The sequence below is a fragment of the Quercus suber genome, unplaced genomic scaffold, assembly GCF_002906115.3.
Source record: "Quercus suber isolate HL8 unplaced genomic scaffold, Cork oak 2.0 scaffold_124, whole genome shotgun sequence".
Classification (NCBI taxonomy): Eukaryota; Viridiplantae; Streptophyta; class Magnoliopsida; order Fagales; family Fagaceae; genus Quercus; species Quercus suber.
In genome coordinates, this window is record NW_027069588.1 from 1203589 (window position 1) to 1230321 (window position 26733).

The 26733-nt window shown below is 35.5% G+C and overlaps 2 protein-coding genes across 3 annotated transcripts; one reads left to right on the forward strand and one right to left on the reverse strand.

Annotated features, from left to right (window-relative positions):
• Window positions 1-3817: 3817 nt before the first annotated feature.
• Window positions 3818-11601, forward strand: LOC112008854 (uncharacterized). The gene is made up of 3 exons (XM_024041204.2): window positions 3818-4352; window positions 4504-8935; window positions 11067-11601. Exon 2 carries the CDS (start codon window positions 4658-4660, stop codon window positions 8921-8923), a length of 4266 nt encoding a protein of 1421 aa, XP_023896972.1. The 5' UTR covers window positions 3818-4352; window positions 4504-4657; the 3' UTR covers window positions 8924-8935; window positions 11067-11601.
• Window positions 11602-14230: 2629 nt separating this feature from the next.
• On the reverse strand, window positions 14231-21611 carry LOC112008863 (kinesin-like protein KIN-5D). 2 transcript variants are annotated; one of them, XM_024041217.2, is made up of 23 exons: window positions 21401-21611; window positions 20569-20776; window positions 20339-20468; window positions 19817-19972; window positions 19254-19730; window positions 18983-19080; window positions 18719-18875; window positions 18492-18561; window positions 18308-18384; window positions 18144-18197; window positions 17976-18056; window positions 17753-17864; window positions 17198-17284; window positions 16930-17105; window positions 16686-16847; window positions 16495-16602; window positions 16245-16403; window positions 16064-16147; window positions 15727-15932; window positions 15511-15612; window positions 15319-15428; window positions 15077-15228; window positions 14231-14761 (listed from the first exon to the last, which is right to left on the reverse strand). In XM_024041217.2, exons 2-23 carry the CDS (start codon window positions 20739-20741, stop codon window positions 14537-14539), a joined length of 3156 nt encoding a protein of 1051 aa, XP_023896985.1. In that variant the 5' UTR covers window positions 20742-20776; window positions 21401-21611; the 3' UTR covers window positions 14231-14536. The 2 variants fall into 2 exon arrangements, with proteins under 2 accessions (XP_023896985.1, XP_023896986.1); XM_024041218.2 differs by having other exon boundaries at window positions 20569-20813.
• Window positions 21612-26733: the final 5122 nt, after the last annotated feature.

Consider the following 26733-nt stretch of genomic DNA (forward strand, 5'->3'; position numbering starts at 1 on the left):
GTAAGGATCGAGGCCCTTTATTATTGGGATCAAGGACTTCAGATGTTTGGTTGGTATAAAACAAAATTCCTATACTGGCTCACTTCCAAATGCAGGAGATCGTAATATATTAACAAGGCCGGCCCTAGACATTTCGGAGCCTTAGGTGAGAACTAAAATGGGGCATTCTTCAACTCCACTTAAAATTCTTACAAAATAAGGCACCCTCCCACTAATCCATGTATTCAAAACAAACTTATCCAAAAAAAATTTTAAAGGAAAATTATGACACTATACTAAAATAATAATAATAATAATAATAATAATAATAATAAAACTCATCACACATGTAAAGCGCTTGTGATGAGGCTAATTTATATATATTAGAGTAATAAATATTACTTTTTACTATAATAGATAAATTATATAAATTAATTAATATAATTTTTTAAATTATATATAAAAAAATAGTGTTTTAAAATATTCAAAATAAGCGGTCATTTTTTTTTTTTAAAAGAACAAATTCAGTAAATAAAACTATCTTCCTAAAACCTTCATTTCAAATCATTTTTCTCATTCCCAAGCTCCCACCCACGTGGTCACCTCTACTCCTCAACTTTCCCATTGCATTTATTCTCTCATATATTCATTTATTACTTCTTTACAGTTTAGTAGTTTAGGATGCTTCTTTCTTTTCAGTTCTTCAGACTCTCAACTTTGTCTTTGTTTTCTTTCTTCTCAATTCTTCTTTCTTTAGAGGTTAAGGATGATATTTTTTGGATAATTGATTTTGTTTGGACCAAAGAATTTTTTAAGGTACCAATATTTACAAGGATGTTCCAGATTTTTCATTCTTTGGTCACAAAGATGTATAAGATTTTTTGGAGTTTCATCTTAAACTAATTTTTATTTATTTATTTCTACTACTTCTTTTTCAAAATTTTGGGGCCCCCTTCCACTTAGGGGCCTTAGGCAATGGCCTAATTGGCTTAGTAGAAGGGCCAGCCCTACATATTATTCTAGGAATATTGAGGTTAAACCACATAAATCAAGGTAGATTAAAAAACAATGAAATCAAATAGAAATTGTAGTGAAGAAGAAAAATAGTGTTGCTTGGTAATTGTTATCAATAAAAAAATAATGATTGGTTTAAATCAATAATGTAAACACCAAGGTGTTAGATTGTTTCCCTATATTAATATAAAATTCTTTATGATCTAAATTAAAATTACGTTCTAAAAAAATATTTGTATATTTAATTGTTTTAAAGAACCAAAAACATATGATTTAGTCAAACTGAGACAATTCAATAACGCATAACAATGTGGCTAGAACAATTTAAAAAAAAAAAAAAAAAAAAAAAAACCCATTCACTTTAAAACTTGATTTTCAATTGAAACTATGAGAAATTCATGTAGACAATAAGAAAAATACAATTGAACTTATTGAAAGCAAGAAAGAACTCATACATCAACAGAAATATCATGGATTGAACAATCAATTATGTTATCATTTTGAAAATCAAGAAGAGTCACAACGAATTACCATATCGTTATAGGGGAAATGTAACCCATAGCCCTAGCGAGCCTTACGTTGTCACAAGAGAAGAAGAAAATGAAAATTATGTTTTTGTATAAATCGATTCCCTCTCAACCCTGTTGAATCCCCAATTTAAAAGAATACAAGAAAAATAAAACTCTTGACTTAGTAATTTTCTTATTCATCAAGAAAATAAGAAAAATACAATTGAACTTATTAAAAGCATGGAAAAACTCATACATCAACAAAAAATATCATGGATTGAACAATCAAATATGTTATCATTTTGAAGCTCAAGAAGAATCATAACGAATTATCATACCGTTATAAATGAAACATAACCCAGAGTCCTATCAAAGGCCTTAAGTTGTCATGAGAGAAGAAGAAAATAAAAATTATGTTTCTATAAAAATTGATTTCCTTTCAACCTTGTTGAATCCCCAATTTAAAAGAAAACAAGAAAAATAAAATTCTTGACTTAGTAATTTTCACCCAGAAATTTAGTAGCAAATTGTGGTTTATTTTTGACCATCTAAACTTGCAAATTTGGGAATACTCAAAACAAGATAATTGTAGTGCTCGAAGTTACTATTCTAGAACATCCATCCTTGGGTGATTACCATTTTCGAGGAGAGAGTTACGCCCAAAATACTGACTAGTGCTTAGATTTGAATATCCCAAATTTCAGAATTGCCTTTGATTGTTTCCTTAATTTACATGGTCTACCCCCAACAAGCAGTACACGCCCTAGGCAATCAACTTCACTTCCATAGACATTTAAGCATGACACTAATGGTTCTTTGGACACAATTTCCCAGACAGCAAATTCATTATCCCCTACTTGTCCTATCTACTCATGTAAGTTCATTTTTCATATGATTTCTTAAAAAGAGAAGAATACACACAATAAATGACATTTTATTTAAGAAATTATGTAAAAATAAATAATAGGGACTAGTGCAAATCTTAGTTTAATTATATAAATTAAACATAGTAAGAAGGATATAATGCCTAATAGATATATAATAACTACACATTTTTAAGTTGTTATCACTTTGCATAACTTATTTCTCATTATTTTTTGTGACTTACCCTCATTTTGATGAAAAGAAAATATCATTTTATTAGCCTTTTATTTTATGTGATGCAATTGAATATTGTTGAAGTATTTTAATATTAAAATGTTTTTTTTAATAAATTAATTAATAATAAGTTAACAAATTAAATGGGAAGATATAAGAGTTTTATGTGGTGAATAAGGATTTAGTATTTTAGTCAAAATTGGAATCCCACACTCATGAAGGAAACTTCAAGCATTGAAGTTCTAAGAAATTCTAGCTCAAAATCATTCATAGAATATTCGGAGAGTATTCATTCAAATCCTTCTTCCAATCCTTGAAGTTCCAATGGAATCAAGTTCTAAAAGTTGTTTTAGACGCTTCAAAAAAATCCAAATCATTAAAACTCTACGAATTCAAGTCTCTAAAACCTCAAAGAACCCCAAAAGCCTTCGACTACAAAGAACTTTCAAAGAACACTAAGATATCAAAGAAAGAGGAATCTTTAATAAGCATACAACTAGCGATTTGTCATACTTTTGTTGTAAAGACTATGTGATTTGCCAATCTAATCAAACAAAGAAGATTTTACGTTCGAATCGAGGCATGTTTGCACTACTTGTGGATTGAAGAACTTTTTTAAAGATATTAAAACAAATGATCCTTCTTTTGTAAAATAATTAAACATAGAGAATTGTACCTATTCATTAATACAAATTCATATTTATTTATTGATTTTAATTATTTATTTTTCAAACAATGAGGTTTTGTTTACGAAGACAAAAAAGTAAATTTAAACTAACAAGCTAGCTAAAATATGAAACTAATCAACAAAATCTAAAAACTTTTAATTTAATTTTTGAATAAATTTAAAGACACAATTTTTACCATGTGTTTTTTTTTTTTTCTCCTGTTTGAAGCGGTGAAAAGTAAAATGATTTGAACAATAAATTCATGTGAAAGAGATTTTTTTTTTTTTTAATTTTTAATTTTATTTTATGTAAATGTTTTTCTTATAATTTGTAACTTATGATCTCAATAATTTGGTGAAAGGGGTTGTTGTGTCCCTGCCAAAAGTTGTTATGAAACTCGTGGTAATGTTGACTTTTATTATAGTAATATTTTTTTGGTCATAAATAGAATACCTGCTAATATGATTCCTTCCCGCTAATACATCTCATAGGGCAAAACGACGTCGCGGTTTATAGACCGCTTAAAGCTAGCCAGTTTTACTAGCGGCGATCTGGGAAGGGAATGAAGCCCAAAAAAATAAAAAATAAAAAAACCTGGCCCAACCAGCCAGAAGAGTGTGTGTGTGTGTGAGTGAGAGTGAGTCAGACTCAGACTCACAACGGTCTCTTCCAGGAACTCGCTCGGCTCGACTCACTGAGTCGTCTTCTCTGTCTATCTCTCTCTTTCACACACACTAACACAAACCCAAACCCTTTTCCACTCTCTTTCTCTCTCAAATCTCTGCACACACACGTCTCCTTTCTCTCTATTACCCCCCCTTCTGAGCCCTTTTTCGTCATTTTGCTCAGCCTCGCGATCACACGGCCCACCTCCCTCCACGTCACCATCGTCTTCTTCATCCTCTGCCACTGCGACCCTTCTTTCTCTCTCCCTCTCTATTTATAACCGCCTCGTCCTCTTAGGGTTTCACAGACTCACCCAAATTCTCTCTCTCTCTCTCCTCACAAAATTTCTCGTTGCGACCTCGACACCTTCGATGCCGTTAATTTCACCGTAGAAGAAGCTCTTCGACTCGCGAATGAGGTACTTTTCGATCCAATCCAATTCTTTTCTTAGTTTTTTTTTTTTTTGTTTTTTTGTTTTTTAATAATTCGAATTTCATTCTTTGTAATTAGTCACGAATTATAGGACGAATTGGCTTTAATTTTAAGGTTTTTGATATTGTTGTTGTTAGGGTTTTGAAATTGGCTGTGTGTTGGATTAAGATTGGGGATTTTTGGAAATTGCGTTAATTGGAGCCGTAGTTGCTTTTGGTTTTGAGAGTTAATAGTTTGGGGGAGGGGGGGCGTTGTGATTTTTGTACGTGTGTGTGTGGTTGTTAATGTTCCATGGCGATTGAGAAGAATAACTTTAAGGGGTCGAGGTTTGATCCCGAGTTTTCGCCCGGCAGTAGGGAGAGTATGTCCAGTGATGAGGACGAGCATCAGCGCCGTAGCTCAGCTGTGGAATCAGATGATGATGATGAATTTGATGATGCTGATTCCGGGGCGGGGTCTGATGACTGCGATTTGTTGGAATTGGGAGAAACCGGGGCGGAGTTTTGCCGAGTTGGGAATCAGAATTGCAATATTCCATTGGAGCTGTATGATCTTCCGGGTTTGGAGGATATATTGTCAATGGATGTGTGGAATGAGTGCTTGACTGAGGAAGAGAGGTTAAGCCTAACAAATTTTTTGCCTGACATGGACCAAGAGACGTATATGATTACGCTAAAGGAGCTTTTCACGGGTTCTAGTTTGCATTTCGGGAGCCCCATTAAGAAGTTGTTTGATATGTTGAAGGGAGGGTTGTGTGAGCCAAGGGTAGCTCTTTACCGGGAAGGTTGGAATTTCATTCAGAAGCGGCAACACTACCATCATTTGAGGAAGTATCAGAACAATATGGTTGTTAATCTTTGCCAGATAAGGGATGCTTGGTTTAATTGTAGGGGATACAGTATCGATGAGAGGCTTCGTGTTTTGAATATTATGAAAAGCCAAAAGAGTTTGATGTCTGAGAAGATGGAATATGTGCAGTCCGACTCGTCGGAAAGAGAGTCGGGTGAACATTTGTGGAGCAGAAAGAGCAAGGACAGGTCCCAGAGAATGGGTAACCAATCTGCATATGGATTGGGCTCAAATTTGGACATTCCTTCTCAAGGACGGTTGATGGGTTTGGATCCAGAAAATTATGGAAAGCAGAATCCTAAAGGTATACTGAAGCTTGCTGGGTCAAAGCTGCCTTTGGCAAAGGATTTAGTTGGCCACCATCCTTCTGTTTACCCTGGTTTGGATATGAATTCTGGGCAGTATGGTTCAGCAGCAGCTCTTCCTCGTCAGAATAAGGCTGCAGGACTCAAGACAAGGGATCAGATGAAAGGTCTTGATGAAATTGATGTTTACCCTGGTTTGGATATGAATTCTGGGCCGTATAGTTCAGCAGCAGCTCTTCCTCGTCAGAATAAGGCTGCAGGACTCAAGGCAAGGGATCAGATGAGAGGTATTGATGATGTTGAAGAAATCACATATGGAATGGGTGTCCAACGGGATCGAAATGTCTCGCGTGGTAGTGCGATGGAGAAATCTGGAATTTTGAAAGTGGGAAAAAAGCATGGCCTTTCAAGAGGTGATGATTTAGCCACTGACAATTTTATGGGTCTGCCTATTTCTTCAAAGGGTGATTTACCAGGCTATGGCAGGAACAGGAATTTGAGTAAGGTGTTCACAAAGCCTCCTAATATGAAGACTTCCTATGACACTGTCAAAAAGTCTAAGTATACTGAAAATGTTCAGCAATATGCAGTTGGGGATCAGATGAAGTTGTTGAAAGGCCGTGAGCTGCAGCTGGGACCAAAAGGTAATAGAGCTGACTCATCAGATCGTGCTGAACCTCATTGGCATAAGAGGACTCACGGGGAAGGTTTTTCTGTGGATTCATTGCATAAACTTGATGATTGGGATATCAGGGGTAAGAAACGGAAGCCAGGGAGGGAGTCCCCTGATCTGAATTACAAATCCTATAGAGCTTCCTCACCACAGATGAATGACAGATTTTTTCTGTCTGAATTGAGAGCAAAAGCATCAAAAGAGAAGATGAAAGGTAATTTTGTACAGAATGGAGTCCCAGACTTGGCAGGGGTGAAAAGTAATAGAATGTTTATTAAAAGTGAAGACACAGAATCAGACTCATCAGAATTTGACGATGATGAGGATAGCAATCCTTTGTTGAGGAGTAAGTCGGCTTTCCCTGGTGGTGGTATGGAAGGTTCTCAATCTAAGTTATTGCAGTCTAGCCTAGATGCTAAAAAGGCCAAGTTTGTTAAGAAGGATATGAAAGTGAATTCACGGGATCTAGAAGGAATTGCACATCCCTTGAAAAAGATGGGTGGTTTTGGTGATCATGGGCATGTGCCAGGGGTAGATAACCACACTTTAAAGCAGAAGGGTAAAATGCGAGATAGCAGTCCCTTGCATGATTCCACTGGTAGAGTATTGGGAGACAGCTATGCTTTACGCTTGGGTAAGTTTAATGATAATGGTGATAGGAAACCAATACACAAATTGGGCAAGAATGGCAAGTTGCATGGGGAACCTGGTGAAAGGTTACATGTGTCCTCATTGAAGACCTACCCTTCTGAGAAAAAGCAGAAAGGGGATGTAGGCCGTGACCATTCTGCTCCTCAGTCAATTTATTTGCGTAACAATGTTGCTGACGAGGAGGATGATGCATTTGAAAGAAGATTATTGGTGGATGGTTATGGGCAGGGTAGGTTTGGGAAGAAAGGACAGAGTAAAGAAGGTCATGTGAGTAGTCGTAATGGAAGATCTGAGGCTCCATTAATAGTTTGCAATACAGTGACAAAAAAGCGGAAAGGAAAGGTGGATGTGACAGATGTGGATGGCAGAGATGAAGATGATGATCTGCAGTTTGACATTATGCAGCAAATTGATGATTCCACTCCTTTGAAGAAAAAGACAAAAAAGAAACCGGACCAAGATTCTGTTAGTTCAGACATGGAAAACTCTGAGCCACCTGTTACAGAAATGGGAGCAGTAGAGATGGAGCTGGAAACCAAACCACAGAAAAAACAATTCACACCGATTACACCTACAGTTCATACTGGCTTCTCATTTTCTATTATACACCTTCTCTCTGCAGTTCGCTTAGCAATGATTACTCCACTTCCAGAAGATTTGGAGGTTGGCAAAGCTAGAGAGGAGCCGGATAAAAAGCCTGAGGGCAGTGTTAATGGGGTCCCTTCTCAGGAGAAGGTGGATGTCAATGTCTCAGAACCTGCTGGGCAAGGGAATGTGCCTTCTCTTACTGTTCAGGAGATTGTTGACCGCATCAGGTCAAACCCTGGAGATCCTTGTATACTTGAGACGCAAGAGCCACTTCAGGATTTGGTGAGAGGAATTCTAAAGATATTTTCATCCAAAACAGCACCTTTAGGAGCAAAAGGTTGGAAAGCGCTTGCAACCTATGAAAAATCTACAAAGAGTTGGTCCTGGATTGGCCCAGTTTCTCATGGTTCATCAGATAATGAGACCATTGAGGAGGTGACATCTCCTGAAGCTTGGGGTCTTCCTCACAGAATGCTTGTCAAGTTGGTTGATTCTTTTGCTAACTGGCTGAAAAGTGGTCAGGAGACCCTTCAACAAATAGGAAGTCTCCCTGCACCACCTCTGGCATTGATGCAGTTCAACCTGGATGAGAAAGAAAGGTTCAGGGACTTAAGAGCTCAAAAGAGTCTTAACACCATTAGCCCAAGCTCTGAAGAAGTGCGAACTTATTTCCGTAAGGAGGAAGTTCTAAGGTATTCAATTCCGGACAGGGCCTTTTCTTACACGGCAGCTGATGGAAAAAAATCCATTGTAGCTCCTTTGAGAAGGTGCGGTGGTAAGCCTACATCAAAAGCTCGAGACCATTTTATGCTGAAACGTGATCGACCACCACATGTTACAATTCTTTGTCTTGTGAGAGATGCAGCTGCCAGATTGCCTGGAAGTATTGGCACTCGAGCAGATGTTTGCACATTAATAAGAGATTCTCAATATATCGTTGAAGATGTGTCTGATTCACAAGTTAATCAAGTTGTTAGTGGAGCCTTGGACCGTTTGCACTATGAGCGTGATCCTTGTGTGCAATTTGATGGTGAAAGGAAATTATGGGTTTATTTGCATAGGGAAAGAGAAGAAGAAGATTTTGAAGATGACGGTACTTCATCTACAAAGAAATGGAAGAGGCAAAAAAAAGATGCTGCTGAGCAATCAGACCAAGGGGCAGTTACTGTGGCTTATCATGGGGCTGGGGAACCTGGATATGATTTGTGCTCTGATCTTAACGTAGAGCCATCTTGTACTGATAATGATAAGGGAACAGAACTTGTACATGATGATGTCAGACAAAATGTGGAGGACAATGTTGATATAAATCATGGTTCTGAGCACAGTGACAGGCATCAGGCTCCTCCAATGGTTTGGGAGGCTATTGACTTAAATCCTATGCAAGAAAACAAATTGCTCTGTCAAGAAAATTCCACAAATGAAGATTTTGATGATGAAACATTTGGGAGAGAACGGCCAGTTGGACTTGTAACTGCAAGCATAGTGTGAGGAATTCTTCAGGTAGTTTCTATAGCACAATTTGTCTCTGGAATGCTTTTGCACTCTTTTATTTGTCCATGCCTGGAAGCTGTGTGATTTTTTTGTATATTCCAAATTGAATGATTTGTTTACATGATGTTTTCATTTTTCTTGAAGCCTGTCATCATCTTTTTAGTATATCATATGGTTCTGTGTGGAATAAAATTGTTGCATAATAATGAGGTCATAGGACTCTTTATGAGATTCTGGGTTCTTCAAAGCTTTATATTTAATTATCATCACTGGTGCACCATAGGTAATGAATGCTTCCACTTCCACATTGACAATTCAGATAGCTTTGGGTTTCAAAATTAAATCAGTATTTTTTCCCCCTTTTGGGGTTAGTTAATCTCAGTTTATTGCACAGTGGAAAAGTAACTTGGGTCCAAACCAATCCCTACCATGCTCCTCACCTTCTCTACCCAATAACATTGTGCCTCCTTAATGCTAATGAGCCCTAGCTCAAATTCTGAAAAGTATGGTGACTTCTGCTAGTTTGGTCAAAATGACACTGTCATCTTTAGCCTAGCAAAATTAGTCATTGTCCTTCTTGGCCTAGCAATATTAGTCGTTGTCCTCTTTGGCCTAGCAAAATTCGTTGTTAGCTTGGTTTAGTTGGAAGACTAAGACAATATTAAGCTTATGGGGAGATTTGAATCCAGCCGAGGGTATCACCTTCTTCAGAATATACCACTAGAATACTAGCATCTCCAAATGACACTGACATCCTTTCAGATTTATATGCACTCATTTTCCCTTTTCTGATATTTTATGTGGAAAATAATTATATGGATTTATCAATTTAAGGTGTAAGGCCCACTGTAGGGGCAAAATAGGTAGAAAAAGGAAGAAACAGTTGCATGTGTTTAATGGGAGCGATAAGTGCTACCTAAGTTGCAAAACCTATTTATACTTATAAGTTAGTTTTATACCAAAGATCTTGAAAGATTTCAAAATCATTTCTGGAATTACAAGGGAGGATAAACATGGAAAACTAAGGGTATGTTTGGTTGGATTGAAAAGTGGGTGGATGGAAAATAAAGGAGAGAAAAGTGGGGAGAAAACGGTTGAAGTGGTTGTTTGATTGGGAGGGGAGAGGGGAGAGAAAACTGGTGGGGTCTGGGTGTTTTCTCCTCAGGCCCACCAAAAATCAATCTTCCCAAATTGGGGAGATTATAGGAGAGAAAACAAGGAGCTTGCTCCTTGTTGCTTTTGGACAAATATACCCCAGCATACATTCTGGACGTTTGGGCTTTTGGCTTTTTTTTTTTTTTTTTTGGTATTTTTCTAGACGTTGCCTTCTTCTTCTTTCTTTTATTACTAATTTTTTTCTTTTGTCTTTTTCTGGACGTTGCCTTCTTCTTCCCCCCCCACCCCCCCTTTACCTTTCTATACACAATTTTTTTAAAAGTATATAATGTGTTACATTTTGTTTTATTTAATAGGGACATTATGGTAAATTTATACCAACTCTATTTTCAATCCTCTCATTTTTCATCTTAACCAAACAACAAAGTTTTCCATTCCTTCACTTTTTCATCCTCCCAACCAAACACAAATGAGAGAAACTAAATTTTTATTTTTATTTTTATTTTTATTTTTATAAGTAATAAATTTTATTGATATCAAATGAGGGAAACTAAAATCTTTTTTATTCTCCTACTTTTCCATACTCCCAACCAAACGGACCCTAAGAGTGCTTTGTATCTGCTGATTCTGAAATGTTGGGCTATCGGTTGTTTGTAGTTATTTGTTATGATTTGAAAACAGAGATTGTTTGCATAAGTAGTATACTACTGAATCTGTGTTTTGTTGGGCAGTGGTGGTTATTCCTCCTTTTGGCACTGGAATTTTGCTTTATAATCTATCTTGGTACATTTTGCAATAAATTTTTGATACCAGTAGAGATTTCACTTATGCATCCTGTTTGTGTTAGATCATCATTCATTTCATCATAGATTGATTGAAGGTCATAGAAATGATGTCTCTTGGTGCATTTTGTTCGCTTATTATGAGTAGAAAGTTAAAATCTGATTTCTGCAATCCACTGGCTTGACCCTTAAATTTGGGGTGTACTTGCGATCTGACACGGATGTTATAATTTTCTTTGCAGGCTTTGTGGTTTACGAACGCTAGATGGCCTGGTCAAGGCGTGTCTTATACATTGAAGCTTGTTACCTGTATATTGATGCCATCGGGAAATGTAGAATAGAAAGTTGATCTTGTTTGAGGCCATTGAATATGTTCAGGGCAGGTGGATATCTATAATGCTTCCGCATCCTATAAATAATGCCTTTTTGTCCTAATATCCGTATCATTTGAAATATAGGTTCATTTTGAATACTTCAGCTGAGCGAAGTGGAGAATTTGGTACTGTGTAGTGTGACAGCACAATATTTTATCCGCATGTACATATGTTTTAGATAAGGTTAAATTGGTAGTTTTTCTAGATCGGAACACCCCAACCCCTTAAAAATAGAAAGAGATATAGGAAGGAAGAAAAAGGGTAGGAATGTCTCGGTCATGCTGTTATTTCTCACATTTTGCAGGGGCTTTGGGCTGGCATGTAGAATCTGTTAAAACTGAAATTTTGAGCTATAACGTTAAAAGCTCTTTGCTCTATAATAAAAGTAATGAATTGAAATAAATGCTCATACTTTTTTCAATCTTTCAATAAGTCTAGATACGCATTAAATCTAACTACTTTTTCCACAAGATAGCAGGGTATTGGTGATGGTATCCAATAAAGGGTGGAAGGTAACAAATGCTCGACATTGGTATAGCAATTATTTTTAAAAATATTATAAGAAAAAAGACTTTTTTTTTTTTTTTTTTTATAAAAGTGGTGTTGAAACTTTTATGAAATAGTTCATTAAAAGATGCCTTAAGGTACTCATTAATCGAACTTTAAAAAATAATGTTAGTGTTAATTTTATGTGTAATCATGTTACTTTACAATCTATTACTTTAGATATTGTGAAATTTATTGTGTAAGTAGTGTTATTTATTTATTGTACTTGAGAAGGTAACAAATGCTCGGCATTGGTTTAGCAATTATTTTTAAAAATATTATAAGAAAAAAGACTTTTTTTTCCTTCATAAAAGTGGTATTGAAACTTTTATGAAACAGTTCATTAAAAGATGCCTTAAGGTACCCATTAATCGGACCTTAAAAAATAATCTTAGTGTTAATTTTATGTGTAATCATGTTACGTTACAATCTATTACTTCAGATATTGTGAAATTTATTGTGTAAGTAATGTTATTTATTTATTGTACTTAACTTGAGTCTAGTGCACCAGATTCATTGTAATGTGCTATGGATTTACTTTTGGCTATGTGTTTGCAACGATTCAATGCACTAGGGGCATTGATTAATTAAGTATTTGTTTATTTGTTTTTGTTACTTTTCGATACATTTAGGTCGATTACGTAAATATTGATGGTTAATTAAATTATTTAGATTGAATTCTGAAAGAAAATATTGATAGTTAATTTAATTAATTAGATTGAAATCTAAAAGATAATTTTTGTCATCACTCACGTCAAAAAGTTATTTAGCAATAGTTGCAAACAGCTATAGTTTTGTTTTTGTTTTTCAATTAAAAAGCATTCGTGAACGATATGTAATTAAAACTTTATAGTTTTACGGTAACCTAACCAAATATCTTATTGGTGATGCTCATACAACAGGGGCATAGGATTGAGTATTCCATGATTTAGTATTGATAAAATTTCGATATAGTCGTTTTATAAATTGTTGGTCAAACTAGGTTACCCATTCAAGTAAACTAGGTTTTTCATTCAAGTTCAACCCACTAACTCCTCCTATAGGTTAAGGGTGACAATATTTGACACGAATTACATTGACACGTTAAGTATGACACGTGAAATCTATTTAAACCGTTTAACCTATTTAATTGAAGGTTAATTTTATCAATTTACCCTTCAAAATTTATAGTTGTAATTATGTTTAATTGTTGATGACTTTGGAAACTAATTGTATACTTATATATTCTATAAAATATGAAAATTGCTAACAAGTTATTCGCATTTGGATATGTGTGAACATATCTATATGACATATTCATCAAATAGGTGGTGTTAAGTCATTTCTACCATAACATGACTTGTTTATTAAACGGGTTATGTGAGTCATGTCAACTTGTTTATTAGATAACTTTTGTGTGCGAGTTAAGAGATCTTAACACAATTAATAAACATATCATGTTTACGTTTAATTATATATTTGAATAATTATAATTTGACAGGTCACACATGTAAACACAAACGACCACCTCTACTAATATAGCTTGACTTTCTTAAAAGAGAAAAGTCCATATAAACACGTGAAATCTATTCAAACCGTTTAACCTATTTAATTGAAGGTCAATTTTACCAATTTACCCTTCAAAATTTATAGTTGTAATTATGTTTTAATTGTTGATGACTTTGGAAACTAATTGTATACTTATATATTCTATAAAATATGAAAATTGCTAACAAGTTATTCGCGTTTGGATATGTGTGAACATATCTATATGACATATTCATCAAATAGGTGGTGTTAAGTCATTTCTACCCTAACATGACTTGTTTATTAAACGAGTTATGTGAGTCATGTCAACTTGTTTATTAGATAACTTTTGTGTGCGGGTCAAGAGATCTTGACACAATTAATAAACATGTCATGTTTACGTTTAATTATATATTTGAATAATTATAATTTGACAGGTCACACATGTAAACACGAACAACCACCTCTACTAATATAGCTTGACTTTCTTAATAGAGAAAAGTCTATATAAACGCTAGATGGGGTGTGGTTACAAATGAATATGTATTGGTATCCATCCATCTCACTGGTTTCAGGGAGAGCTTGACTTTTGTTTTTTTTTTTGGGGGGGGTGGGTAGGTGTTGATCCCAAAGGCCCCATGCCTGCTGTATGTAATCTACATATCAGGGACTATCGCCAACCTTGTAGAAACACCATACGACCCTGCACTTTTACCACCTTGTAGAACATCATTACTAATGTCAATGTTCCTGATAAACCTGACAACCCTCATAAAATGTTCTAATACACAATGTAAAATGTGTTATAGGCCAATGTACGAGTTAGATATCACTCTTGCATAAACCAATTTTGTTTCTTTGAAAGTTTTATAAAGGGTTACCTGTCATTCCGGCAGCATAACGAGCATGGTTACCAGGAATTTAAATAGGCGGGAAGAACCTCATTAACAGGAGGTTCTCAAATAGCAGTCGATATGAAATTATTGAACACTAAAACCTTTTAACACAAACATTCAAAAATATCCTCACCAATACTTCAGTGGTAGTAGTTATAAGCAGGGAACTTCAATGAACAGAATTCCCCACAAAACGACAAAAATGAGAAACAAAAAACAAAAATTATCTACTATATATTTCTGCCCCCACAATGATTTTCATTTTTTTACCCCTCTTCTTCCGGAAAAACAATTAACAAATAAGATAGGTGAGAGACCGAGAGTACATATTTGCACCATATGTTATGTACACAATTTCTTCGTACCACTATTTGTTTGGTTCCACTCTCCTTAGTTAATAGCAGTGAGAGGAACTCTGGAATCTCTTACAGACTGGGCAGCCTCGTACACCCCAGCAATATGTTTTACATCTCCATTTGCTAGCCTTGCAGATTTTGCATCCCAAAATGCCTTCAACAATTCCTCAAAAGAAGGGGTTCTGAGTTCTTCAATGGATGCTACACTTGGTAGATTGAATGACCTCTTTCTCGGTGTTGAACAAGATGGTTCGTCCACCTATCATAGGTTTGAAATCTTGTTAAAGAACAAGTACATGTACATCTGGGTTTCTGGATTTCCACATCCATTACATTTGAGAAAAAGAAAAAGCAAAAAAAAGGAAAGGGTTCTCTCACTGAATGTGTCAATACAAGGGTTGTGAAGATGAGAATGTCCATTTAATTTTCTTAACTAGGAACAATTAGATGATGTCTTTATAAGTTTTCTTTTCTCTTGCATTTTGTCATGTTGACGTGTAATAGGACAGTATTAAAACAAGCCATAATGTTAAAAAAGGAACGCATCATAATAAAAAGCCTCCATTGATCTTACCGTGTATTCACGCAGAAGGCAAATCCCTGCATTTTCAGTTATCTCTACGATCTTGTGGTAATGGCCTCCCTTTAGTTCCCTTAAATCCCCGCAACAAGGAACTATCATAGAATTTAGATTTCCACATGCATCATGGTCAAGTTGTAGTGAATCTGCAAGTTTTTGATTTATAGTTTGATAAATCAATCTACCGACACAAACTTCAAATCTATGTAATAACGTGTGTAAAATTAGATACTGACGGTCAATGGATGAAAGCAGATCCTTGTTAGCAATGTCCACATCTTCTAATGCAGTTGACACAGCAGAAGAAAACCGTGCACGTAGGATTTGATTGGCTTCCATTCCTCTCCTGATTGAAAAGGAAAAACTGAAATGAGCAATATTGAACAAAGATTCAGAGCAATTGTATCAGGAAGTATATAAGTACATACCTAACAATGGAATCCACAGAAGCAACATTGCTCTTTTCTAGACCGAGCAAGGATTCTTGAGCATTCTTCCATTGTTGTGCACCCAAGTTTGCCTTCTTCAAACTGCAAAATTTTGGTAGCCATAAGTTCAGGGCATATACTTGAAAATAATTTAAGGAGACCAAACCATGCCAAGACCAAATGTGTTATCTATTATCATCTCATTGTAGCCCATACCAATTCTGAAGAGCCTCTTCTAGGTCTTTCTTTCCACATTCCACAGCAGAAGTATCCTCAACGTAGTGAGATTCTGTTTTTTCCATGTGAATTGTCCATTCAGCTTTAACAGAAGAAGTGGAATCTTGCATAGTCGACATTTCTTGTTGTAGTTTGTTGGTTTTGCTGGTTGCACTCTCCCGAAGATCATTTACTGCCATTTGGACCTAAGGAAACACAGAGAGTTACTAATCAAGGCTAAATTTAAGTTACAACTAATTTACAAAAAAACTCATTTAAAGATGAACAACATGGATGCAATGAAGAGAATATTTAGCAGTTTAATAACAAGAGGTACCAGTTGTTTCTTCCTAGCATTTGAACTTGCAAGCAGTTCAGCAACTTTCTCCAACAATTGCCTTTCTTCATTAGCAGCACATTCCTAAGAGTATTTTGAAAAAAGAAAAAAAAAACATTTAATACAAAAGTTCAAGGCTTTTATCATGATCCATCCAACTTAAATAGAGAACTACAACCACCTCAAACTTCTTTTCAAGTTCAGACAATTTCTCATCATTGACTGTTTGTGCTTCTTCCACAATTTGGGTCAAGTTAGTCGCATGCATGTCCAGAGTCTTGAAGAAGTTGACGGTTATTTTAGAAACTGATCTTGCAGTTTCTACTGCCCTTGCATGTGCCTGTAACGGGTAACAGAGAGAAGCATTTGTTCAACAAAAGTGATAATAATCCAAACACCTAATATGAAGTCCAAAAAAACAAATTACGAACCTCACGCTGCTGTTGTGCATAAGCAGATAGCTTCTCCTCTTGCTTGTGAAGACTGCTTTGAAGATCATTTAGTAGTGCATCAGCTTCTGAAGCAATTCCTTTGAAGAGCTGAATCACATATAAATGAAGTCAAACACATTAAAAAGGAGAGAGAAAATTCAATAAAAGTATTATTAAAGAAGGTAACTTACATCTTCAAGGGCTGATGAATGCTTGGAAACTTCAGAATTCAGGTTACCAAAAGTTGATTGAGAATTTACTTCAAGCTCCCCAGTTATATCATCCAAAGCTTTAACACCAGAACCATACATAGTTTTCAACTTTCCCAGCCTTCCTCTAAGTTCTTCAGTAGCCTTCAAGTATAGCAAAAGAAAAAATTAAGTGGATTGACATCAAACCTGAAGAACGCACGTAATCATCTAGCTTGGATTGTACCTCTACTTTTGTTGATACAAAGGACTGCATATCTTCCTCCATATCCTTCAGTTGCTGCTCTTGTTGAGTCACAGAAGCTGCCACGGTCTTGTGCAAGATTTCAAGCTGTTGAGTTAATTGGGACTGGAATTTCTGGATAAGTATTCTATTTCCATCTTCAATTTTATCCTTGCGCTCTGAAAAATCAACCATGATCAGCAATAAATCACCTCTAGTTTGGGTTGACAATACCCAAAACAAGTTGAATTTCCAAAATGATAATACAAACCAATTTTGGCAAATAAATTGGACACATCTGATGCAGCATTCTCTAGCTCTGCTCGAAGCTCAAATGATCGTTCAACAAGTGCCTTCTCTGAAAAATTAACAGTAAATACAAATATCATCAATCACATGAAGATGAATCCAAAGAACCATAAATTTCAAGCTACAAAAGCAAATACAAATATGAACAAAATGTAGGACAATTAAGGCCATTTGACGCATCAAATATAAAGACAAATATTAAAGACTTCGAAGTTTATATATGTATATATATATATATTTTTTGGATTACAAGTGCACAAGGCTTTCAAATGTTCATCAGATATGTCGTTACTTAACAATGTATGAACAAAAGTATAAAATTCTGGTTAGAATTAATTGCCCAAAGTTTTCTCCATGCTCAATCTCCAAGATGCTTTATCCTTTTAATCAATAATCTTCAAGATAGATATTAGGCAGAAAGTAGAGATACTTGCTAAAAAATTAAGCAGAAAGCAAAAACACTACTATATGGAGACTGAAATTTTTTTCTAGAGCACAAGAATGACACTTTGCTCACCAGATTTGAGGAGATTAAAAATGAGGAATTCCTTTTCTTTTATTGTTGCATTTGCCTGTCTGTGCTTTTCCTCAAGATCAAAAAGTGAATGCTCCGTTTCCTCGAGCTTTTTCTGAAGTCACATACAACAGAGAGAACTTAAGTTCATGCACAACATGGAAGCAGAACAATAAGTTAAACAAAAAATGTAAGGCCTCTACTTAACCACCCAAATATATTATACCTCAGTTTTTTCCAGTTTATCACTCAATTCTTCTGTCAAAAGTTGCTGAGAACTGTAAAGTTCTTGAAGCTCCATCAGATGCTGGTAAAAAATCAGAACATAATTATTTTCATTCAAATGTAGCAACCTGGAGAGAACTGTGAGGAAAAACATCTCAATGGAACATACCTTGTCCTTAGAATCGGAGTCAAGTTCCATTCGCTCTATTTTTTCAGCCATTGCCTAGGGTAAAAGAGAGATTAACAAATATTAACAACACTTCCATTCCAATTCACGGTAAAACTCAGAAACAAAAAATATTCCATAATCCAATTTTATGGAAATAGCTGAACCTTCTTCTCTGCTTCTTCATTAAGATAACGGTCTCGTGGAATGTAGATCCCATTCTTCTCTCTTGCAGCATATACCTCTAATGGAACACAAAGAAACATGTCACATAATTTACTTAACAGAAATCAACAATCCAACGCACATGCACGCGCACATACACACAGAACAATCTAAGTGGTAGTCAACCTTGCTTCAGCCGGTCAATTTCAGAGTACAGATCCTTGATCATTGCAGATTTCATCATCTTCTGATTGATCTGAAATAATAATCAAATGCAAATCATTATGGATGTTACAAAGAAAGGAACTCAAATCAACAATATGAGAAACAGATTTACACTAAAAGAGGATTGACAATACACACACACACACACACACACACACACACACACACAGAGTGAAGCACCTACTGACCTCAGGTTTATTCTTGATATTCTTGGCACGGTGTGCATAATCTAGGGTGCTAAGTGTTTCTTCCAAACAATGAATGGAGGGTGAAATTGTAGCGATGATGCATGTCTTCGTTTTCCCTCCCAAGGAATCCCTCAATAACCTTGTTAGTTTGCTATCCCTGATATTCCAAGCACCATATAGCAATTAAACTTACTTTCTGGGCTTGCATAAATAACCAGGAGACAGGAGGACACCCATTAAATAGTTATACATAGTAGTTCTTACCTATATGGAACATGACCAGAGTGTTCAACTAGTGCATTAATAACTCGACCCAGGGTAAGCAAGCTCTTATTAATCTCCCCAGCTTCCCTTGCTCTACCCTGCAGGTTACAATTTCTTTGCAGTCAAATACGAAAGGTAAGAGTATGTCTCTTTCAGTCAGAGACTCAGAATAAAACATAAGACATACCCACAATATGATGCATCTGCTCTAAATAGTTACATAATTTCATGAGCTTAAGTTGAATATACATTAGTTCTATTCAGGTCATACCTCTCTAGCACCAGAACGGGAAATATTCTCAGAACCCGCAAGGTCAACAAGGTTCAGCTTCCCGCATTTAATCATCTCTTCTCCCTCTGGTGTACACTCCTTAATGTGAATTGTGATTGAAAATATTGAGTGAGAACGACTGCTTTGTTTGTTAAGAAGAGTTTCAGCTGTACGCCTTTTTGCAGAACCTTTCTCCAAGATTTTGTAAATTTCATTTGCAGTACATACTATCTCTTCTTCCAAGCCTCTCACAAATACACCCCCTTTTCCATCCTCCATTAAAGCTATGGGTTTCTTAGATTTGTCATCTATGTATTTAGAAGTTTCCTCTGGGGCCAAAAGATCTGTTATTTCCTCATTGTACAGCTCTAAAAATGTAACTTTCATGCTATATTCAGCATTCTGAGCTTCTAATATATCAAAAGTTTGCTTAACTGCTCTTGGGATAACACCCGCATCATTAGGAAACTCCCCATTCTACAAAAAGCAACAAATTTATCAGCAAAGAATACAATTGAAAGCCGAGACAAATACATATAAATTCAATTGGTATGAAACAAAACCTTTTTTCTTGCTCCTCCTTCCATTGTATATGTTTTCCCAGTTCCTGTCTGACCATACGCAAAGATAGTACAGTTATAGCCCTCAAGTACTTCATTCACAATTGGAGACACAGACTGTTCATACAGCTCCTTCTGTTGGGAGTTCGGACCAAAGACCTAAACCAAATTATCCAACATTACAATCACTTCCACAAAGTCACGACAAATAGCACAAAAATAATTCAATAAACTTAAATTCTGTCAGTTTGGCAAATAAAACCGGGAACTGAACACGAAAGCAATATTATCACAACTTTCAAATTTACATAATTTTGAACAACACAAAAACAAACAAAACCCACAAACACCCCTATCCTTAAACAAGTCTAGAGCTCAACCAATCCACTTATTTGAGGTACATTTTCCTAGGATTTCAGCATCAACAACAAAACGAAACACAAAAAGAACTTCAAAAAATTCAAAATCTTGCACACCCCTACCACACATTCCAAAAGAAACAAACAAAATTAAGCATAGCCAAACCTTGTCAAAGGCGAACGTTCTATCAATCTGCTTGTTGGCTATATTCTGAACCGCGCAAACTTCCCTTCTATTCTCATTACAAGAAATCACCACCGGCGTGTGGACCCTCAACTCATCATCACTCAATGGCCTAAAATTAGCAAAATCCACAACACCAAAAATCAAGAATCCGAAATCAAAACCAAACCTAACTCAACAAATCAGCCGAATTTGGAAACTGGAAAACTCACCTGCAACGCACAAGAACCTGCACATTGACACCTTTTTCTTTGTCATTCTTGCTGCTGGAATTGGAATCGCCAGATCGCAGATCTCGCACCGCCTTATCGCTGGACCGCGGAGTCTGTGCCGGCGATAGTGATACTAATCCTCCTCTTCTCTGCTGTGACTGTGTGGAATCCATGGTGTTATCGTAGTTTCTAAAGTCTCAGACCTTTCCTGAATCGGTCAGAACTCACTGAGTCAATCAGTATAACTGAAAATTGAAAATTCTTTCTAAATTAAGCCAATTTATCATGAATCGAAACTTTTCACAGAACAATCAGAGACAGAGAATGCGAAATTTTTTATTAAAAAAAAATGGAAATGAAAATAAAATGTAGTGAAAAGTACAATGTGAAAAGAAAAAATTGAAGGAATTTTGATTGGTAAAAGATAGTTGAGACTTGAGTGAGGTACACTGTTGTTGAATCTACAGGTGAAATCGACTCGGCACCAAGAAAAGTTTTAACTCGCTGAGTTGACTCAACTCAGAGTTCTCTGCTAACACCGTCAATGATCAATCACACTCTCACAAAACTCACTCACTCACACAATACACACAGATTGACCAATAATTGCGCAACAAATTTTCTTTTTTTTTTAAAAAAAAAAAATTATAATAAATAAATAAATGAAAGATTGAATGTGAAAAATCGCAGTGTTATTTGGTTTGATTAAAAAGAAAAAAGAAAACACAGAGGGACAGAAATGGATGAGTCCGAGTTGGATCGAAAATGACCGATCGGAAAACTAAATCACAAGGAAGTGAAATCGGAAACGAAAATGGAAAATGAAACTTACAGTAAAAGTTTCAACTGCCGGAATTTCACGAACTTCGAGTGCGGTACAAATGGCGACGATTCTTTTACAGCGAGAGAGAGAGAGAGAGAGAGAGAGAGAGAGAGAAAGAGAAAGTGAATCAGTGAATTTGGATGGTTCTCAAAGATTTAATAAAGCAGAGAGAGAGAGAGAGAGAGAGAGAGATTTGGAAATGTGAGAGAGAAGAGAGAGACGGTACTGTGTGAGTGAGAGAGTGTGTTGTTTGGATGAGCTGAGAGAGAGAAAATAAATTAAAATATTAAAAATTAACGAGACGTTACGTGGCGTTAGAGAGAGAGAGAACTGAGAAGACGGCTGGGGTTAACGACGTAACGGCGTTAAGGAGATCCGTTTCATTGGAATTTTTTCCGACCGTTATAAAAGGACAAAAGGTAATTAAAAGCTTTTTTTTTGAAATCAGATACATATTTTTTGAACCGAATCTGTGTCGGGAATTGGCCCCTTGCTCTCTCAGATATTGCGAGATTACCCAATGGTATTGATAAGATTAGTTATTAATATTTTGCCAAAAAAAAAAGATTAGTTATTAATATTTGAATTTTTGAGTGTTTATTTAAAACTTGTGTGTGTTATTTAAAAGGGATTGAGCAGAGCTGGCTCCAATCCGAGAAAAACAGTGGGCCCTTTACAAAAATTTGAAACATATAATAATGACATATAAAAAAATGTATGGATTATATTTTTGCTCCCTTTTTTCTAATAATCCTTACGTAGAAATTTGAAATGGGAAACAATTAGAGCCTATTTAGTAAAGCATTTTAGTAATATATTTTCAATTTTTAAATAATATTATGTAGGAACTGGGTTCGAGCACTTTTACTCTTTGGATTAATGAACTCAAGCCTAACTAGCTCAATACAATGAATTTATAGAGAATGAGTGTAAGAACTAGGCCTTAGTAAGAATTACAACAACTAAACATGGTTATGAGTGGGTTAAATAACTAAGAAACGGATTTGAAGTGTGAAGGTCTGTCCTCATCCCTCAACTGATGGGTTTGTAGTTCTTATTGCTTTTCTCAATATCAAGTTACACCAGTCTCTAAGTTGATACCAATTACTATATTCCCTTCTTCTTTTCTGTGTCCCCTCTTTAGGGAGGACTTCCTTACATTATATACTCTCTCTTAGTTAATCTTGGCCCTCCATCTGTTGATCATGCAGGTTACTACTTGAGTGTTGTCCCATTAGCCACCTTTCTCAGCTTTATGTGAGCTGCGGTAACCTAAACAGCACTGTACTGGGATCATTTCCTCATTAATGTGGCCATAATGTTAGTTGTGGGCATTTAATGTGGAGGTGACAGTTCCTCTTGGAATTGCTTTTCCTCCATGCTTCCATGAGTAACCCATTGTACTTGTTTCTTTCTTGGGACGCATCGGGAGATTGCCTTTGGTAGCGTGCTGCTCTTCCCTTATATGATCTCGGCTGGCCGAGGACAAGATCGTCCTCAGCTAGGTTTTTTAGGAATCTAGGCTTCCTACTTTCGTCCTCGGACGTTTCTACCTCTTCGGCATGGGCCTTTGGGCCTGATATAGAGTGGGCTAGGGTTGACAAATCCTCGAGCCCCACATATTATATGTATTTCTACACATTTTTTCATCAACACGTATTTCAAAAAAATACAAACAACATTACTCAAACTATCTTACCAAACGGGCCCTTAATGTTGTGTGCTTTTCAAGTTTTTAAATTTGCAAGTTAGTGGAGAAAATTATGAGGTTGTGAATCATCTGATTTGAATAATTTGGGTGGCATTGTCATAGACAAATTATGTTTACCAATAAGCTTAAGTTAGTAATACTTCATTATTGATCATTGGCTTTCTATATATATTTACTTGCTAATTTTGGTAATGGGGTGATCAAGGGTTAATTATTTGAACAAGTGTATAGTTCATTACTTCTGTTGTCTTTCGCACACGCAAAAAATTATTGAGAGAAATAAATTGATCCTAACATGTTTGTTGGTGTTGGCTAGAATTAATCAATTAGGGATGAGGATTTTTCTATATTTTACTTGTAGGGACTGGGTTTGAGCATTTCTGCTATTGGATGAGTGAACTCAGGCCCAATTAGCCCAATACAATAAATTTGTAGAGAGTGGGTCAAGGAGCTAAACTTTAGTGCATAGGCAACAGTTAATATGGTGTTCATGACAATCAAACAGAGACGAACTGAGTTTATTAAAGAAAGTTTGTTCTCGGCACAATTTGAGGAGATTTGTTCTAATAAATATTGAATGAGAATGATTATAAGAGTTCTTGAGATTGTTACAGTGCTATTTTCCCTCCTTTTTTCCAACCCCATCTCTATGGTGGGTTTCTCCTCTTATATAGTCATCTTTAAACAGTCTTGGCCTTCCACTTGTTGATCATCTAAACCTATACTTGAGTGCCTGTCCTATCAGACACTCTCTTTGGCGTTATGTGAGTTGCGGTAACTGAGGTAGCACTGTTCAGGGGTCATTTCCTCATTAATGCGGTCAGGACATTAGTTGTGGGCATTTAATGCGGAAGTGACAGTTTCTCTTTGAATTGCTCCTCCATTGTGCTCCATGGCTGGCCCATTATATCTGTCCCTTCCCTTGAGATGCCCCGGGAGGCTGCCTTTGATGGCATGCTGCTCTTCCCTTCTATGATCTTGGTTGATCGAGGACAGGATTATCCTCGGCGATGTTCCTCGGCAATTTGAGCTTTCTTCGTTCATCCTCGGACATTCCTTCCTCCTCGACGTGGGCCTTGGGCTCAGTATAAAATGGGTCGGGGTTGCCAAATTCTTTGGGCTCATATTACTATTTAAGTATTGTATAGGAGACATTGAAAACTATTAAGAGATAAAAATGTTTTATATATGGGTCCGGTTAATGTTTTGGAAAAGTGTTTATGGAGAATTGAAAAAACTATCATAATAATTAATTACTTTTTTATTTTTCATAAAAAATTTTCTAAAATAGTTTATTAATATATGTTCTAAAGCTACGTGTTAATAAATCTCTTTATATATAAAACTAAAAACTCATATTTTTATAATATATATAAAAAATTAAAATAAAAGTCGAAATCCTAGGACTGAGGAAGAAACAGTAATAGCATCCAATCAAAAATCGTACAATTTTCTTCAAACATTTTTTGTTTATAGTAAAGTAACTTACATTAACATAGCGGTGGAATAAAAAGGGGGCAAGTGTACCACTATTCTGACTATAAAATCTTGCATAGGATTTCGTAGAAGAAAGGGGCAATATGCTTTAGGGACTGTTCTAGGGGATTTTACTTTTTTTTTTTTTTTTAACTTGTTGATCATCTAAACCTATACTTGAGTGCCTGTCCTATCAGACACTCTCTTTGGCGTTATGTGAGTTGCGGTAACTGAGGTAGCACTGTTCAGGGGTCATTTCCTCATTAATGCGGTCAGGACATTAGTTGTGGGCATTTAATGCGGAAGTGACAGTTTCTCTTTGAATTGCTCCTCCATTGTGCTCCATGGCTGGCCCATTATATCTGTCCCTTCCCTTGAGATGCCCCGGGAGGCTGCCTTTGATGGCATGCTGCTCTTCCCTTCTATGATCTTGGTTGATCGAGGACAGGATTATCCTCGGCGATGTTCCTCGGCAATTTGAGCTTTCTTCGTTCATCCTCGGACATTCCTTCCTCCTCGACGTGGGCCTTGGGCTCAGTATAAAATGGGTCGGGGTTGCCAAATTCTTTGGGCTCATATTACTATTTAAGTATTGTATAGGAGACATTGAAAACTATTAAGAGATAAAAATGTTTTATATATGGGTCCGGTTAATGTTTTGGAAAAGTGTTTATGGAGAATTGAAAAAACTATCATAATAATTAATTACTTTTTTATTTTTCATAAAAAATTTTCTAAAATAGTTTATTAATATATGTTCTAAAGCTACGTGTTAATAAATCTCTTTATATATAAAACTAAAAACTCATATTTTTATAATATATATAAAAAATTAAAATAAAAGTCGAAATCCTAGGACTGAGGAAGAAACAGTAATAGCATCCAATCAAAAATCGTACAATTTTCTTCAAACATTTTTTGTTTATAGTAAAGTAACTTACATTAACATAGCGGTGGAATAAAAAGGGGGCAAGTGTACCACTATTCTGACTATAAAATCTTGCATAGGATTTCGTAGAAGAAAGGGGCAATATGCTTTAGGGACTGTTCTAGGGGATTTTACTTTTTTTTTTTTTTTTGATAAGAAGGGATTTTACTTTTTTGATTTTTTAAATGAGATTGGTAGAAAATTTATTTCTAATAAAGGATTTTACTTTTTTGTTTTTTAAATGAGATTGGTACAGGATGAAGGAGCATAGTCCCTTAACTAAAATTACAAGTATAACCAAAACTCTAATAAATAGAGAAAAGAAACAAAGATTTCCACGCAAAAATTAGTTGTGATCAAATGAGATTGGTAGAAAATTTATTGCTAATAAAGGATTTTACTTTTTTTGTTTTTTAAATGAGATTGGTACAGGATGAAGGAGCATAGTCCCTTAACTAAAATTACAAGTATAACCAAAACTCTAATAAATAGAGAAAAGAAACAAAGATTTCCACGCAAAAATTAGTTGTGATCAATAAGATCCAAAAAAGGCAACCCAATTAATGTTTTTTTTTTTTTTTAGCCAAAATGTCTTAGGAAAGAAAAGTTATGAGAAAAGCTCCAAGCGGAGCAACAAGAGAGCCATGGTGGCAAACCCCAAATTTAGAGCCATGGGTAGGCATTGTTTTTTAATTGTTGGTTGTACGTGCCACTAGTGAGAGGTTAAATAATTGATTTTTGTAAGCTAATATGGGATCTTGTTTAATATAATTAACGCGTTTAACAAGTGTATTATATTAGTAAATCTAGGGATACATCTAATTTTACACTCAATTCCACACCCAACTATTGTTATAATTGGTGTACAGTGAATTGAGTATCAGTAAAGATTTATAGAAAAATGGCGTTACTCTATAAAGTCAATACAATGTGAAATTACATAGTTTTGTTGTATTTTTACTCTCAAGTTGGGGATAAACAAGTTAATAATGCCACTTCAAAAGTTTTATTTTAAAGGGAAAGTGTAAGGTAAACGTAATGAATTTTGTTCAATTATAGCAAAAGACAATGCATGATGCATCCCAAGAGTACCCAGACACACATTCAACACCTGCTTTTGAATTATTATTATTATTTTTAACTTAGTGGATAACACAAAAAGGAAATTCAGACCTATCAGGCGCTTCTCCATTTCATTTTAGGCCACAAAGATAAATTTTGAATAGG